General features: G+C 40.5%; 1 protein-coding gene across 1 annotated transcript in view; it reads left to right on the top strand.

The window, feature by feature from the left end:
• The window catches only part of rptor (regulatory associated protein of MTOR, complex 1), a 259618-nt gene that overhangs the window by 199948 nt on the left and 41666 nt on the right, over positions 1 to 18004 (top strand). Inside the window, exons 13-16 of the mRNA XM_079649716.1 lie at positions 9207 to 9325; positions 16202 to 16305; positions 17549 to 17726; positions 17825 to 17932. Of these exons, the coding sequence (XP_079505842.1) occupies positions 9207 to 9325; positions 16202 to 16305; positions 17549 to 17726; positions 17825 to 17932 (509 nt within the window). The remainder of the gene's footprint in view (positions 1 to 9206; positions 9326 to 16201; positions 16306 to 17548; positions 17727 to 17824; positions 17933 to 18004) is intronic.

The raw sequence follows: 18004 nt of genomic DNA, 5'->3' as shown, positions 1-18004 counted from the left end.
TTTGGCTACCAAAGCACTGAAGGCAAGGCAAGTTTATTTATATAGCACCTTTCAGTACGCAATAATTCAAAGTGCTTTATAAAATAACATTTAAGAATAAATACAGTAAAAACACATTATATAATGGCATTTTACAACAGGCATTAAAAAGGCAAAGATAATAAGATAAACACAACAGTTATACAATAAATGAATAAAAATCAAACTGCAGTGTGAATATGAGCAGTTCAATTACAAGCAGTTCAATTAAAAGCAGCGGCAAATAGATATGTTTTCAGTCTCGATTTGAAAATACTAAGAGTTTCTGCGGACGTGCATGATTCAGGCAGTTTGTTCCAGATTGTGGGGGCATAATAGCTAAACGCCGCTTCTCCATGTTTTGTTGTTACTCTCGGAACCGAGAGCAGACCCGTTCCAGAAGACCTGAGACACCTTGATGATTCATAATTATACAGGAGGTCGTTGGTATACTTAGGTCCTAAACCATTTAGTGATTCAAAAACTAGCAATAGAACTTTAAAATCAATTATTTGGCCGACTGGAAGCCAGTATAAAGATTTCAGATCCAGACTGATGTGATCCACTCTTCTAATGTTAGTGAGGACTCGAGCAGCAGGGTTCTGTATCAGCTGCAGCTTTCTGATGGATTTGTTGTCAGCCCTGTGAATACACTATTGCAGCAGTCCAGTCTACTGAATATGAAAGCATAGACAAGCTTTTCTCAGTCCTGTTGTGACATTAGTTTTTTAATCCTAGATATGTTCTTTAGGTGATAGTATGCAGATGTAATAACTGTTGAAATGTGTACAAGTTTAAAATTCAGGTCTGAGTCCATCACTACACCCAGATTTCTAGCTTTATGAGTTACTTTGTAGTCTGCCGACTGAAGCTCTGTGATTACTTTTAATCAGTCCTTCTTTGCTCCAAAAACAATGATCTCTGTTTTTCGTTTGTTCAGTTGGAGAAAGTTCTGAGTCATCCAGTCAGTGATGTGCTCAATGCACTTGCTTAGTGTTCTAATCGGAGAATCTCCTGGTGTGATTTTAAAATAAATCTGGGTGTCGTCTGCATAGATATGATGGCTTCGATCGTTGTTTTTAATAATTTCAGCCAGAGGTAGCATATAAATATTAAAAAGCAAAGGTCCTAAGATGGAGCCTTGAGGAACCACGCATGCCATATTTGTCATGGTTGATGTGTAGTTGCCTATCGAGACAACGTTTTTTCTGTCCTTCAAGTAGGAGCTAAACCAGTTTAGAGTTGTTGCTGAAACTCCCACCCAGTTTTCAAGACGGTCTAGTAATATGTTGTGGTCAACAGTATCAAAGGGAGCGCTGAGATCTAATTATACTAACACTATATTCTGCCACTGTCTGTCTTCAAATGGATGTCATTGAAGACCTTAACAAGAGCAGTCTCAGTGCTGTGGTTCGGTCGAAAGCCAGACTGAAACAAATCAAAACCGTCAGTTAAAAACATGAAATTATTCAACTGTTGAAATTGGCCTGTAATTATTCATTACGGTTGCGTCTAGGTTATGCTTTTTTAGGAGCGGTTTGATTACTGTAGTTTTCAGGGCCTGTGGAAATACACCCGAGTAGAGAGATTTGTTTACTATATGAAGTAGATCTGAGGCCAAGCAATGAAAAACAGTTTTGAAAAATCCTGTCGGAATAATATCAAGGCGACAGGAGGAGGATTTCAGATGTTGAATAATGTCTTCCAGGTCTTTAGCATTTATCAGAAGGAATTGTGTCATGATGTCTGAATTGACTTTAGGTGAACACAGGGAGATTACATTTTGCTGTACCTGATACGGAGGAACAGACTGCTTGTCTAATTTTCTGAATTTTGTCAGTGAAGGAGGCAAATTCATTGCAGGCCCTGGTAGAGACCTCAGGCTGAGGAAACCTCAAACAAGGGAGGTGACAGAGAAGAAAGGCTCCCAGGCCAAGAATAGCCCGGGTGTAAAGAAGGTTTGCAGATGTGTATAGGACAGTATAGAGGAGTGGGGGGGATATACCCTGTGAGCCACCTGAGGCTCTTAGAGTGCTTTTCCTCATACACTGAGCTCTTTCACCCTTGTTCTCAGCTGATTGGCGGGCTCCACCATGCGCCCTGACAGCCAGCTTGTATGCGAGCAGGAGAACCATTAACTGACTCCCACCCCTCGGGAAAGGAGAAAGTGAAACTAGGGGTTCCCTTTTCCCTCTTTCTCTTTTTCGTATTTTCTAGGTTCAAAACTCACTTTTACATCCCAGTATGTGACTTTTGCACGGCCTAGTTTTTGCAAGCAGTAATGGAAAAGTAAATTGAGCTCTAGAGATCGGAGAATTTTACTTGGCATAAAGAAGGTGCAGGTACTATAATGAAATGTATTTTTCTTTACTTTGTTCCCTAAATGAATGCTACATAACATTAGTGTTACCGACATGAAAGACTTCCAGGAAACTGCTCATTTCCACTGCTTTTAAAATCAACTTTAACATAGCTGTATAGACCTGGATGGAGGTGCGCTCATAAGCATGAATATATTTTGTTTCAAAGAGGACGTATTCTGCTCATTTTCAGGTGTATATTAGTATTTTGTGTCTCTACTGGGACATGTCTCCATGCTTTAATGTTCAAAAAGCTCTTTATTTTTTTCATACTGCCTGTGCTGCAGCACCTCTTTTCACCCTCTGTGTGATTGGTTGGCTGGCCGTGATAGGTCTAGAACAGGGGTGGCCAACCAGTCAGAGGTCAAGAGAGCCACATTTTTTCTATGTTACTGCAAAAAGCCACATCAAACACACAGTCACTAATACCGCTTGTTTCAGTTTTTTGTTTTCTGGAGACGAGATTTCAATCACGTCACTGATGCATTTTTGTGGCATTGGGATATACAGTATATTTTTTAAATCCTTTGGAGCAGAGAGATAAGCTGTGGATTATTGTTATTGATTAATGCATCAGTGTTTCTTAGGGTCAAAAACACTAAACTCACAACTTAAAATGAAAGCGTTTAGTTATTTAATAAAAGGGCACATGTCCAATGTGAAAAGGGACAGTAGTTATAGATTATTTGCAATTTGGTGCTATATATATATTTAAAAGATATATATATATATTTATATATATAAATATATATATTTTTTAAACACGATTTTATCCGAGCCCAAACAACTTTGACCGGCCAAATTATGTCAGAATTATCTGCATTCGATACTTAACAGACCTACTAAATATCAGGTTTAACTCTCAGGAGTAGTGTTGTCACAATACCAACATTTTGGTTTCGATACCGATACCAAGTCAAGAATTGCGATTCCGATTCTTTTTCGATACTTTTCTTAAAAAAAGGGAAACAGTCTTAAATGTAATTATTGTGCTTTATTTCTCACCAGAACCATAACACAAACTTTTAAACAATGAGAACAATAAATGAAAGGGAGAGGGGCGGGACTGCAGGCACGGCTGCAGTGAAGGGATTGGAAGCAGAGCACTGAACACACACGGCTCTTATTAAAACGGCGCTTTCTCACCGGAGTACTTTCCCCCGTCATTCTTAAAGTACCGATACTAATGAAACGGAGGAATCATAACGTGTTTAACGGCAGGGTATCGCGGTATACCTTTCAAGTATCGGTACACCGTGCAACACTAGTCAGGAGTCAGTGTCTCTCCCCCAAACTCACACATATAAAATTCTGAAGAGCCGCATGAAACTAGGCAAAGAGCTGCATGCGGCTCGAGAGCTGCATGCAGCTCAAGAGCCGCGGGTTGGCCACCCCTGGTCTAGACCTTATATAAATGTACCGTCCTTTAGTTTTTCATGTACAATGTGTTGGAGCGCTAGTCAATAGAAGCGCGATTGTCACATAGTGATGTCACTAAATTACGGAAGTAAACAAAGGAGTCCAATGGAGGGGTTTCAGGCAGGGGGGAGAGAAACTCCTTCTGCAGGGAACACAGGGATTTATGCCTTTGCAGACCATTTACATGCACCAAAGCGAAGGAAAAGGAGGACCCAAAAGCAGAATAGGGACTCTTAATGTCCCATAAAGATATTTCTCTTTCAGACAAAGTTAATCAAATGTGTATTCCTGCATATATCTTTTCACAAAAGGTAGATACATTAGGTCATTTTGTAATCTGGGATTTATCAACTAATCCAGAATTAATCAAATCTAAAATAAAACTCAACCTTGTGTAGAATTTGTTTTTAAGATACACATACCATGGGAGTAAAAGCTTAGGAATGAACTTTTTTGGAAGAAAACAACAACAAAAAGAGCCTCGCACTCGCTCTCATTACCCTGTTATCTGAACAATTGAGCAGTCAATGTCGGGTTAAACCTTTTTCAAGCTGCTTCTTAAAGCTGGTGCACGGTCCCAGTGTAAGCAGGTTAAAAGAAATGTTGGCCCCGCGCCCACCAGGCTGTGCCCCCGCCCCAGCTGAAAGAGTCCCAGCCTCCCAGCGCTCTTGTTTACGAAACCCACCTCACCGCGTACTGCATGTATAAACAAGCAGAGCCGAGCAGGGTGTTAGTAGCATTAGGACCCAAAATAAAAAGCTGAAATATATACTACTGTGCAAATTAGCATCAAATTCCATTGGCAATTATATTTCTGTTATATCTCATTTAACAAAGACTTCACTTGTCTTTGTGGATTTGTTTCTTGTTTACTCATTTGCTTAACTTTTTTCTGTTTGAAGTTCTCTCCCCAACACCCTTGGGCCTTTTGTTCATCTCGCCTTAAAAATGTATGAACTTGTTTCTCATGTTTTTAGTATACAGCAGCACAATTTCTCAGTTTTATAACATCTGTGAGTCAACACTGCAAACAACAAAAATAAGTGTTGAGAGGTAAAGTGGCCTGCGTAGTGTACCGTCAAAACAAATTGCAAATATAAATGCTAAATGCTGCTGGACACTAACTCGCAGGAAGCCAGCAGGATAACAGAACAGTGTGGGAGTCGGGTGGAGAGTTGCAGCAGTGATTTATTGATTGTATTTTAATTTCTTTGTTTGTGTTTGCCTTCTTACTATAATTCATACACACTCTACTACACTGCAACTGCAACGCCAGTATCTCTGTGAGGCTGTAATGAAAAAGAGGTTGAGGAAGAATAATAGGTTGATGTTCAAAATGTGATTTTTAGCAATTACTAGGAAGTGAATTACATATGGAGGTTTTATTGATTGGTATGCTGTCATGCACCCAGTCACAATGCTAATAAGCTAATGCCGAGCAGATATAATATCATCAAGTTCAACATCATGAACCCAATTCATGCTCACTTCCCATGTCCTTTAAGGGCTGCCTGAAACTAGCCAATTGGCGCTAAATAGTACAGCTACAGTAATGGAATTCCCTAAGTAATTCGGTATTAACAACTGATCAATTGTTATCCTAGATAAGAAGTCAAAGCTCACCAAAACCAACAAGATTCATCCTGCTGGGAACATGAATGACTATACCAAATGTTGTTCCAATCTATCCTGTAAATGTTAAGATATTTTACTGGATATGTGACACTGACCAACTGATGGGGTTAGTTTAAGTCTTGTAAGTCATCTTCCTTTCCTAAAGAACCATGGCCCCTGTATATTTCCTTAATATTATCAGCATGTGAAATCACATTCCTGCACCAGGTCATTCAGCTCTATAGCTTAGATTATAGATTAAAGTAACATTTTTTTAGATGTTATTAATAACTGCATATCTATCAATCTGTGTCCTTTGATGCCAATCTTTTCATATTTTTTGTTTTTGAATCACACGACCGCCCTTCAAGCCAATCAGAATCGAGCTGCCGCTACTGAGAGTGAAAATCTGCTCAGCTTTTGGAGCAAGTGAGAGCTAGTGAATGTTTCACTCTGCAGCTGGATGAGAGCGTGGATGTAGCAAATTTCGCAGAATTGCTTGCATACATCAGATTTATTTCAAAAGAAAACTTTGTTGAGGAAATATTATTTTTGCAAAGCACTGGAAGGTAGGACCACATGAAGAGACATTTTCCAAGTTTTAGATACATCATCTCAAGCGTCTCGTTGTGTGGGTGTGTGTTCAGATGGGGCAGTGGGGCTATGACAGGCAAAAAAAAGCGGAGTGACAGCTTCGATCAGGCAGAAGGCCCCAAATGTAGTGGCAATGCACTGCATGTTCCATCGGGAGGCACTTGTACACATCATTAAAAAAGAAAATTGCAACAGGGGGGTCCCCGCCAGAGGATAATGCTATATGGGGGTCCTTGGCATGGCAAAGTTTGGGAACCCCTGCTTTACACCCCTCCATCCGACGCTTGGCATTGTGCTTGGTGATGTAAGGCTTGATGCAGCTGCTCGGCCATGAAAACCCATGAAGCTCCACAGTTTGGTGCTGATATTAAAGCCAGAGCTGGAACTCTGCAGTTATTGAGTCAGCAGAGCTTTGGCCACTTTTACGCACTCTGCGCATCACCACTCAGCAACCCCGCTCTTTAACTTTACCTGGTCTGCCACTTCCTGGTTGAGTTGCTCTGGTTCCTAAACGTTTCCACTTTGCAATAATAACACTTTTGATCATTGAATATCTAGGAGAGAAGAAATGTCACGAACTGACTCACCGCATACGAATTCAGTGAGCTCTTTGGAACAACCCATTCTTTCACAAATGTTTGTAAAGGCAGACTGCATGGCTAGGTGCTTGATTGTATACACCTGTGGCAATGAGACTGAATGAAACACCTGCATTCAATGATTAAGAGGGGTGTCCCAATACTTTTGTCTTTATAGTGTATCATGCTGACTACGTCTACTACTTAGGTACAGGCTATGCTTTTAGCAAGACACTCAACCCTCATCGCTCCTGATGGTCAGGCCTGCATCATTGCGATTGTGGGAAATGGTGAAAGAGAGACCACATTGAAAAGTGCCTTGGATAAAAGCGTGATGTAGTGCCATTAAATATTTATAAAAGCGAATACAGTTAGTGCGTGCTGAGCATTTTCTGTATCTACAATGACGTTAATATTTTGTCACATCCAAAGCTTCCACTCAGTTTATTTGAGACACCACTTAAAGAGCATCACAGATATGAATTGCTACTGCTTGCACTGCTTACTTTCCCCTCCAGAATATATTCAAAACATGCCTTTCCTCTTCGCTTTCAAATGTTCTGATTCATTTGTTATGCCCCAACCATTTACAGCTCTAAAATCGTTTTAGAAGTATTTTATGTAATCTGCCAGAATTAAGGAGGCCATAAACCCCTCTTCAGTGGTTCATTTATTTTAAACTGAACTGTCTTTACCACTGCACATCCACCACTGTGCACGGGTCTCGTGTCAAGTCAGGACAGCCCCTGGTGCAGGGAGCCGTGAGTAATGTGCGCCGTCACTGCCCCTCATGTGGACTATAGAAGAGATGCAGCGGTAATTTGTGTGCACCCATAATGTAGCACGGTGGTTAAATGGAAAAGGACCCATATTTCACATGTATCAACTGTTTACTGCAGCAGGTAGCGCTCGCTAGCCATCGCTAATCATATCCTGCCCCTCAGGCTACACTCTGATCACCTCTTCACCTCCGTCACTAGCTCTCTCCTCCTCAGTCACTCTCACCCTCCTTCTCTTTTCAATCTTTCCTCCTCATTCTTTCCTTTTTTTACATTCTTTGTAGATTTTCTTTAGCCTTTCTGAACCTGCTCTGCTGAATCTCACAGCACACGCGCTTCTGAATTCCCTTTTTACTCCTTCTGGCCTCTAAGCTCCTTACCTTTTTCAGATTTCTTCTAGTGCTTTTTGTATCCTTCTGCATACCCCAGCTGTAGCCCTCCATCTTCCTCCTCTCCTTTCATCTGTTATCTTTGAAGCGTGGGACCATTGAACCCTCTCAGCACTCTCTGGAGAGGGGGCTGAGCTGAGAGAGGGTCCAGGCTTCAGTCATTCTTCAGCCGCACAGAGGAGTAAGGACAGTGAAGCAGTGAGATGATAAAAGGAATTGGGATAAGAGTCCAGGTTTACAGGACCACCTGCATGGTTAGGAAGATCTGAGGGGAGGCGGGAGGAAGCAGAAGGGTGGGGGTGAAAGGTGACAGCTCAGTGCACTGCAGAGACCACTTGCGAAACAAGGTAAAAACCCAAAGTAAGGAGGAGTTTTGGAGAGAAGGAGGTTATTGCTCACACAAAGAACTATACGGTCAAATACAAAACTATATGATACGATTTGGTACGGTCTGTTACGATGGAAGACTATTCGATAAGATTTGATTGGATACAATTATTATTATATCTCTTTATCGAAGGACCATGCATAAAATACAATCATTTTAAAAAGAGAAGAGGTGCTATTTGCCAGCTACACACTTAACAATCAATAAACATTTAAACATTTCATAATGCCTATCACACTAACTAATACAACAGATCAAATACAGATGTATTCATTATAAATACTATTACATTAATCTATATACGACTCATTTAATACAACATCTCCAATAACAATACATTTGGTATGATTCTATGCGCTATACGCTATAATTTTACACGATTGGATAAGAAAAACAATACGATTTGATACAAAACTATATGATGTGGTACGATACTAGACGATTCGATACCGCTGTAGAATAATGTAGGTAAACAAACTGGATTAAATTAAGAAAATGGTACCTTAGCTGTATAAAAATAGCTTTTCATGTCTGCATTGTCCGATTCATGGAAGTATTTGCCTCATCTTTAAATAGTTAAAAAGGCTTTGGTTTGTGGAAATTATGACCGTGTTCACATTGCTCATTTATAGTCAAAGCTGAAGATTAGCCAATTGCCGAAACATAATAACAGGAGAGACTGTTCATTTGTATTCATGACGACAGTGACAGAAATGTAGCCTGTGTGTGTATTTATGTGTGTGTGTTGATTAATAATGTCAATGACCTGACATTGGAGGTCATTTCCCCTGTGCCACCTCAACACACCCAACAGCGGGAGAGGAAAATGGACCGTGGCAGTTAGCATGATGCTAATGAGATGATTGTACATGACCACCTAGCTGTTAGCTCTGCTGCTTTAATGAACTTTGATGGCAGTGATCAGGGTTGCACCAGAGTTAAATGTATTTGCTGGTGGGGTTATTCATCTTCTGTGCGTATTGTCTAAAAAAACTTGCACCTGCAAACAGAATTTCATTTGCGGAAAGATTTTCAAACGTCAACTTATTTATTTCTGTCTCTTCCAGGTGTTTCCTTCAACAGTGTTTACACTCAGATCTGGAGGGTGCTGCTACATCTCGCTGCAGACCCTTTTCCTGAAGTGTCAGATCTGGCCATGAAGGTCCTCAACAGCATCGCATACAAGGTACGGGTGTTCTTTAGATGTGGTGCACTTTTAGTGGATGTATTAAAGATCAAATAACAATCAATGTGATGATTTTTGACTGTTAGTCATTTTTTAGGTGAGGGTCAACACATATTTTAGAGTGTAATAATCAACTTTTTGTCTCTGTATCCGTATGTCAGCTCTTTTCGCCACATGGTTATGCGGTGAAAAATATGTTTCCAGCGCGCACACACACACACACACACACACACACACACACACACACACACACACACACACACACACACACACACCATCCTTCCCATGGCATTCTCTTTCTACAAAAGGCCATTACTTTTGTGCAAATGCAATTAAGGGCCAACGACTCCCAGAGGCTCGGCAGGTCAGAGCAAAGAGACTGCTGTAACTTAAAGAGCCATAATAACCACGGCAGTCCACTGCCCATCCCGAACATCAGGCAGAGAGGCTCTAGTTTCCGAGCACCAACACCAATTTCCCCCTCACAGCGACACCTCTGCAATGAGACTGCTACTGGACTGCAATAAAAAGCAACAGGACTTGATTCACAATCAAACGCAATAAGACTTCTGTTCTACAGCTAGAGCTCTATGCTGATTGTGTAACACCAAAACACACTATTGTGTACCTGCAGACCTAGAGTCAGCTGAGCAAGCAGTGGTGTCATATTTATCAAAGAGTGTCTCCTCCAATAGACAATCTGCACCAACCCCTTACCTTCTGAGTCACCTTCACACGTCTGTTAATTGTAAGAGCTGAAGATTTAAGACTTCAATCACATTGCAAGCCAGACTCCAACGCTAACAAATATTGCTTCCTAAAAATCTGAAAGCAAAAACATTACATTCCTAAGTTTTAAACCTGGAGTGTTTAATATATCGGAATCACTTACATAGATAACTGTTATAACTGATAACTCACAGCTTATCATTTTAATGCTCATCTTTCATAGACCTCAAAGACTTGCAAATGGCCTGCGATTGACTTTGACTTACGCTTAAGGACTTGTGACTTAACTTGGACTTGTCTACATTGATTTGAAACCAAGATTAAATTAGAGAAGACTTGATTGAACAGGTCTTGAATGATCCAACACTTCTCCGACCCATCTCAGACTTATACTTATTTTCTTTGACTTTGGACTTGATTTGAACTTGCATTTTATTTCTTTTTTGTCTTGTCTTTTTTGACTGGAGACTTGACTTGATTATTTCACTTGGGACTATTAATGTACTTGTCTTCTTTGCCTTGGGAATCAACCTGCAATTTTCTTTTGGAATTAAGACTTAACTTGTCTCCTTTGATGTGAGGCTTGACTTTTATTTGTCTTATGTGACCTGTTATTTGACCTGTACTCCTCTTCTTTACTTGTTTCATTGACTTGAAACTTGACGTGTACAGGTTTACTTTGACTCAGACGTTTCCTGATTAGGTGGACTTTTCCTGATTTATATGACTGTTTTTTTTTTTTTTATCTTACATGAGACTTTAATTTTTTCTCAATTCAAAATTGTATCTGATTTGTGCAAAATGTCGTCTGACTGGGATGAGATCACACACTCATCGACTCCAGTTTAACTTCATAGTTAAGCTTCTTACAAAGTGTTCATGTTCTATTTTCATGGCATGAATACGCTGAAGAGAAATTCTACATCTTGAGTCATTCTAGGACGCTCTGAATTTAGGATGGCATGCAGTCATATCAATGCCCAGTAAGAAGTCCGGTCAATTTAACGTCGGCTGTGGCAAACAAAAAGATGAGTTTTCCGTCTGACACTCTTTTCAGAAAACACAATGGAATACGTTTTGAATATCAATGTTGTATCTCTTTTCTGTATGTTAAAAAAGAGGAAGAACAGTGTGACATTTGAAGAGAATAACAATTTAAGCACCTTTTTAAAGGCCTTACTTTCTGAAGTTAATGAGTTATCATAGATGGAGCACACATTATTTCTTGCAGAGACAGTTTAATCAGAGCACATCCATCCCAAGTTCACAAGTGTTAACATCAGCCTAACTGGGAGATCCAGCTCTTTTAATTAGGTTTTTAAATGTCAAATGTTATTGATTTGGTACAAAATGAACAAGGTCAGCAGCTAATTAAAATGGACTTGCTCCTCAGATGATGAGAGCATTAAATGATTTTTAATAGCCACCTCTTGCTGCAGGATTCAGGGGTGAAAAACCTTGGGTCTTTTATTCTATCCTGACTCATCTGTGCTTCTTTAGTAAGTCTGGCTTGCTGGATAAAAGAAGCTATATGCACTTTTAAAAATGTTTGAATGTCATTTTCATTCGACAAATATAGTGGCTGACAAGTGCAAATGTATTACAAAGGCCCAAAACATTTCCACTAGGAGAAACGCACTGCATTTTGAAGTCAACTACTTGACAAGATGTGCGCAGCATTTAGAAAAACATTCACCAATTGGACGAAACAAGTGCAGCGTTTACTAAAATCGCTGCTTGTAGCTCAAAACACAATGGAAACGGGGGCACTAAAAGGTGACGCACACAGCTAGCTTACAGCAGTTTTGCAATAATATTGTAATGCAAGCACATTGTTAAAATAAGCCAAAAATAAAGTTATTTTAGGTTTCCATTGACAATGATATGTCATGTTCGCCAACTTTATTACCTCCAAATGTCAAAAATCCTTCGGCCCCAGCTGTGTGCATCACTTTTTATTATCCCCGTTTCTGTTGCATTTGGAACTTTTTGCTGCGTTTTGTTCATGCAACGATTTTAGTAAACGATGCGCGTGTTTGTCAAGTTAGTGAAGATGTTTCTTTATTTGCATGTGTTTTGGCACATTTGTGTTGTTTTTATTGCACCGTTTTTGAAAGTGCAGCACGTTTCTCCTAATGGAAATATTTTGGCACCTGTTGGCCACCGTAAGCGAGAGGAGACTTGAATCCCCCACCTGATGCAGCAGATATTTCCTCTCACACACCCCATGACACTCAACTTGACCACTTCCATGTCATCATCATACATCAAGGCGGTGCTTGGCACTTTCTCCACCAGCTAAACCTTTCAGAAGCACCTTCAATAATTGAACCGGAACATTCAGAGGTTTTTCTTGGCCGTCAACAGCTCTCACCCTTGCATCCTTGCTTACAGCGCTATCCATGCACTCTTTTTCATCGTCGACTAACATTCTAGCCAATTAATGATGGAGGAAGTGGGATGACACAGCAGAGTGTGGAGAGAGGCAGCTGTGAGAAACCATTACGCCACTTTCCTGCTAATGCGGGCGCTTTGCATATCACATGTTCTGGAAAGCTAGTCAGCAGATAAGGCGTGTTGCCTCCTGCTTTGTTTTGTAGCATGTTTGTTCACAACATGTTCATGATCTGCAAATGTTGAAGAATAATCCGTGAACATTAATGAGACAATTGATGAGCTCGCAAGTTTACATTCATACCAGCATCTGGTCAAACTTGTCTAGAATGTTATTTTTCTTACAGAGATAGTTGGATGTTTTTTAAATGGGGTTATATGAGGTACTTATCCATAGTCAGTGCATTTCCTGCTGTATATGGTACTTTATAGGAACATACAGCAGTAGCAGCACGGAAGCAGAAAAATTTATTTTAGACGACTAAAAGAAAAACACGCTTCATTAAAACTACACAATATTTATCATATTGAACCACTTTACTCAAAGCCACCGTACTCCATTAAGAGTAATTTGACTAGGAGTGTGCAACGATTTTAAATATGGGACTACAGTATAAGTACAAGATATATGTATCCATGATAATATGAATAATGTTTCAAAAAAGATTATTCCCTGTGATATTGCAAATCATATCGTAGTTGCAACATAAGTCAAAAATAATCACAAGGTATTTTTTTCCAATTCATGCAGCCCCCAAATGTTACCTCTCAACTCAGTGTTATTTGCTCTGTCTTCCTCAAGGAGTGTTCTGCACGGTCAAATCACCTATTTGTCAATAGTTTCTGATGGCTTTGGAAAGAGTGATGGCTTATCCTTAGAAAGGGCTGTCTGACAGCAATGTAAAGTGTTGAAAATATGTTATTAATTAGGTTGGCCTTTTTTTTGAAGGTGGCTGATGCCTCCTCTGCAGCAGTACATTGCTTAGCCCTGTGCAAATACAATCTGTTTCTCTGCGAACACGTTTTCCAGTGGCCAAACAGTGGTACTTCCCCTTCCGTGTCAGTCAGTGAGGTCATTCGGACAAAAAACATGTTTCCATTGACCTACATTACATTGGGAATGACATGTCTGTAAAAAAGTGGATACATTATTTTTATGTCTAACAACTACCCATTAGGAACAGTTCTATAGCCCTTATTCACATCCTTAGGTCCTAAGAGTTATTTGCTGAAAGCCAAATCTAGAGTTATTTTCCCTCTCCATTCATTTGACTGAGAAGAGAAAGTCCAGTTCTCTTTATACAAGAAAATGTGTCCACCTCCGTCTACTGCCTGTGGATAATACTTCATATACTGTAACACTTTCAAACATCGAAACTATCCTTTTAAGGCATGAAATACTGGATACTCTGACAAAATACAAGGTTGTTAATGGATGCACTCCAACATGTAATGCATGAGAGGCTTGATAATCTCTGTTCCACCCTGTAGCCTTGTGTTTTTTTAAGTTCTTTTAGTTTGAGCTTTTACTGGTTTAAAGCTGCACAAGCAACCTCTTTCCAGCTATTCAGGAGGATTAAAGCTGCAGTGTGAACTTCAGTTTTGCTGTTTAATTATCATGTCATTGTCTTTGCATGATGTCTGCCGTGCACTGCTGCATTCACACAAGCAGCTACCCGTCACCTTTCTGTCTAAAGTCATCAACCTTTCCTCTGTTTGTCCCTCTTTACCATATAAAACCTTTATTTACCTTTACCTTTATTACCTTGTGTTTGCTTGATTAGAAAATATACTTACGTCAGTGACTGAGTTATTTCAATAATAACCCTTTCAGCTGGCGTTACTGCCCTTTTTTACATTTCAAATTGCCTTTTAATGAAGCAGTAACAGCTAACCCGGGTAACTGATGTGTTCTCCCCGCCACAAATGCAAAAAAGTGGATTTAATGTGTTTAAACTTCGCATTCAAAACTTTTCTCTCTCCCCCTCAGCTTTTTAGACAAACAAAAGATACTCGATGCAATCGTGCAATTAGCAAAGAAATGAAATCAGAGGTAGTAAAATGCGTTTGCCTTTGTTAACTAGATTTACAGCGCTTCTCTCCACCTGGCTCGAGTAAACAACATCTCTGCTATTCATCAACGATGCTTTGCCTCTATTGTCTTTATTAGGTTTACCCCTCCCCTGTGAGCAGCCGCTAGACAACGCACAATGAGAAGTTGTACTACCTGCTCCGTTTAATGACATCAAGTTTGAGGCTTTTAGCCAAACTTTGCAAAATGGGAATTGAAATTTGATATTTTCACATGTTAAAATAGGAATATTTTGGTCACTGTAAGTTGGCCAACACTGGAAAGTATCCCAACATTTTTTGAATTATACTAGAAGAAAATAAGAGTTGTTTTAATGTCTGAGTGAAATAAGGTGCATATATTTAAATCTAAACTTTGTTGTAGGAAGTTATAACAAGGGTAAATGTCAGTCATCACTTTAAAATGGACTTCTTTCACTTCTCAAGAGCAGGTTATGTTGGAGATCAACACAAAGAAATGCACTGCCTGCTGACCAATCAGAACATAAATAATATTACACTAATATGAAGAAGATTAAGACTATTAAGGCATTTTCCAGACTAAGGGAAACACAGTTTAAACTGCCAAATGCAGTAAGGACCGCTGGCAATAAATCGCATACTGATTGAATGTGTGAATGATCAGAATAAAACTGCCAATATAGGAAAGATTTGACTATAATTACATTTGCAGTAAGCCAGCTTACTTATTTTATGATCATAGACTTCACAGCATAAGTAACCTGAGCAATTTAGAGCAATGCATACACTTATCATTCATATCACATCATATTTTCACTTATCTGTGTCAGCCTATTGAGTCGCACGTTGCGGTGCCACACCTCGTGCACAGTGTCGCAGACTGTGCATTGTTAGCGCTAATTTGCTACAGATGAATCACTTGTATGTATGCTGTGAGGGATTATAAAATAACTCTCTTCCCAGCTGGACATGCCTGGAACACCTCCCTAGGGAGGCGCCCAGGTGGCATCCTTACTAGGTGCCCGAACCACCTCAACTGGCTCCTTTCGACGCGAAGGAGGAGCGGTTCAACTCCGAGTCCCTCCCGGATGACCGAACTTCTCACCTTATCCCTAAGGGAAACACCAGCCACCCTGCGGAGAAAACCCATCTCGGCCGCTTGTACCCGCGATCTCGTTCTTTCGGTCATGACCCATCCTTCATGACCATAGGTGAGGGTAGGAAGGAAAATGGCGCGGTAGACAGAGAGCTTTGCCTTCTGGCTCAGCTCCCTTTTCGTCACAACGGTGCGGTAAAGCGACTGCAGTACCGCTCCCACTGCTCCGATTCTCCGACCCATCTCACGCTCCATTGTTCCGTCACTCGAGAACAAGACCCCGAGATACTTGAACTCCTTCACTTGGGGTAAGGACTCATTCCCTACTTGGATTGGACAGTACAAATGTACATGATTTAAATAATTTATTTAAAAGAAATTCTAATATCATAGTCAACTTTTCATCGTTGACATATGATGCTCTCCTGACAGTATGCTTCTACATGTTTGTTTTCTGGTTTAAATTTCTCCGCCTCTCTCATGTGAACGTGCTCATAACCTGAATGATAAACCCTGGGTTGACCTTTAGAGACATGCAGGGTGTGTTGAGCTGCTTTCAGACCACAGGTGTCTCTCGTGAGGATTAAAACTTTCTTTGTCCCCAGGCAACCATGAACGCTCGGCCCCAGAGGATCCTGGACTCGGGCTCTCTCACCCAGTCGGCCCCCGCCAGCCCCACCAGCAAGGGCACACACATCCACCAGGCCGGGTGAGAGAACAGCTAACACACACACACACACACACACACACACACACACACACACACACACACACACACACACACACACACACACACACACAAAGAAACATTACCACAATAAAGCCTGAAACAAATGCATACAGCAGCATTCCTTCCAGCAGGACTGAGACACAGAGTGAAGAACCTACATTTGAAGAATACTAAAACCACTTCAAATGTCTCATTTTGTTTTCATGACAAAAACTAGTACGTAGTTCAAGGCTGGTAAAAAAAGCAAGGAGTCACACACACAGCATTCATTACATTTCATAAGATATTTTGTTATGTGGTCTGTGCCTGAACAAGAACAGACAGGAAAAAGTGATACAAGTAATGACTTAATAATGACGCTAAACCCTGGATATAAATATGATATGATGAATATGAAATATAAAACAGAGACGGTTTCCGTACTTGTTTCTGTTGACACTAAAGCTACGTTCACACTCACAATCACAAATCCTTTATCTGTCCCACAGCGGGAACTTTTACAGCGTCAAAGTTAAGGAACAATGCAGATTAAAATGCTAGATTAAATAAGTAAACTAACCTATTCAATAAAAAGGCCAGCATGCATTGATAAAATACAAATACAATGTTTAGAGGTCCTCATCCAAGGTGAAATAAAATGAGTAGCAGAATTATAAAAGTAAATTAACTTAACAAAATATGTTATGAAGCAGCCAGAAGTACATCACTAAATTGTAATCAAAAATAAAAAAAAAAATTGAATGGAATCTGAGGGGGATATATGAAGCCAGATTAGAGGGTTAGCGAGGTATGTTGAACCTAAAGCCAGAGTTTTCCGTACTTCTAAGGTGGTTTAACCCGGCTAAATCGCCATGGCAACTTACACTGCATACATTACCTGCTTTAAGCTTCAAGTCATCAAACACCACCGATAAACTAGTTCCTTTTAAAAGCGTCACTTTATAGTCAGTCTGTGAGAGGTAAATATTATACAGTTACAGTAGCACACACTGTATGCAATGCATTCGTTTTTTGTATCAGTGGCAATCTATGCAGAGCATCAGAACAATATATTATTCATCAGTATGAAGTTCGCTTGCAGATAAAATGTGATATAAGTCCTTCAATTGGTTGGATTGAATTGGTGAAATAGTGCATTACTGCGAACTTATCTTTAGACATGAAAGGTGAGGCTGATGGAATCTAACTTCCTGTCCTTACATTAAAGTCTCTGCTCCTCCAGTGGCTCCCCCCCCATGCCCAGCGCCAGCAGCTCCAGTCTGACCAATGAGGTTCCCAAACCCCCGGCCAGAGAGCCCCCGGCCACACGGCCCCCCTACACCCCCACCCCGGGAGGGCAGGCGCCCCACTCCCACCAGTTCCCCCGCACACGCAAGATGTTTGAAAAGGGACCGGAGCAGGTAGGGGCCGCACCAGTCTGTGGGGGGGGGATTTTGGTTGTTTAGTTACCTCTTTAGTTAACTCTTTGAACTGCGGGAAAATGTATGTGTCTGTGTAGGGAGGGGAGGATGGTGACGAGCCGTGCCACAGGAACTATATCAGCGCCTCCCTGCAGACGGGCCTCTGTGATTGGAGCGCCAAGTACTTCGCTCAGCCCGTCATGAAGGTACTGTCCTCTCTTTTCTTCTTTTCACTCCATCCCATCAGTGTGTCTGTGTGTGTTTGATTCAACAATAGG

Source organism: Notothenia rossii (assembly GCF_949606895.1).
Source record: "Notothenia rossii genome assembly, chromosome: 1".
Classification (NCBI taxonomy): Eukaryota; Metazoa; Chordata; class Actinopteri; order Perciformes; family Nototheniidae; genus Notothenia; species Notothenia rossii.
Note: the sequence above shows the minus strand (reverse complement) of the source record. Positions and strands in the feature narration are given on the sequence as shown.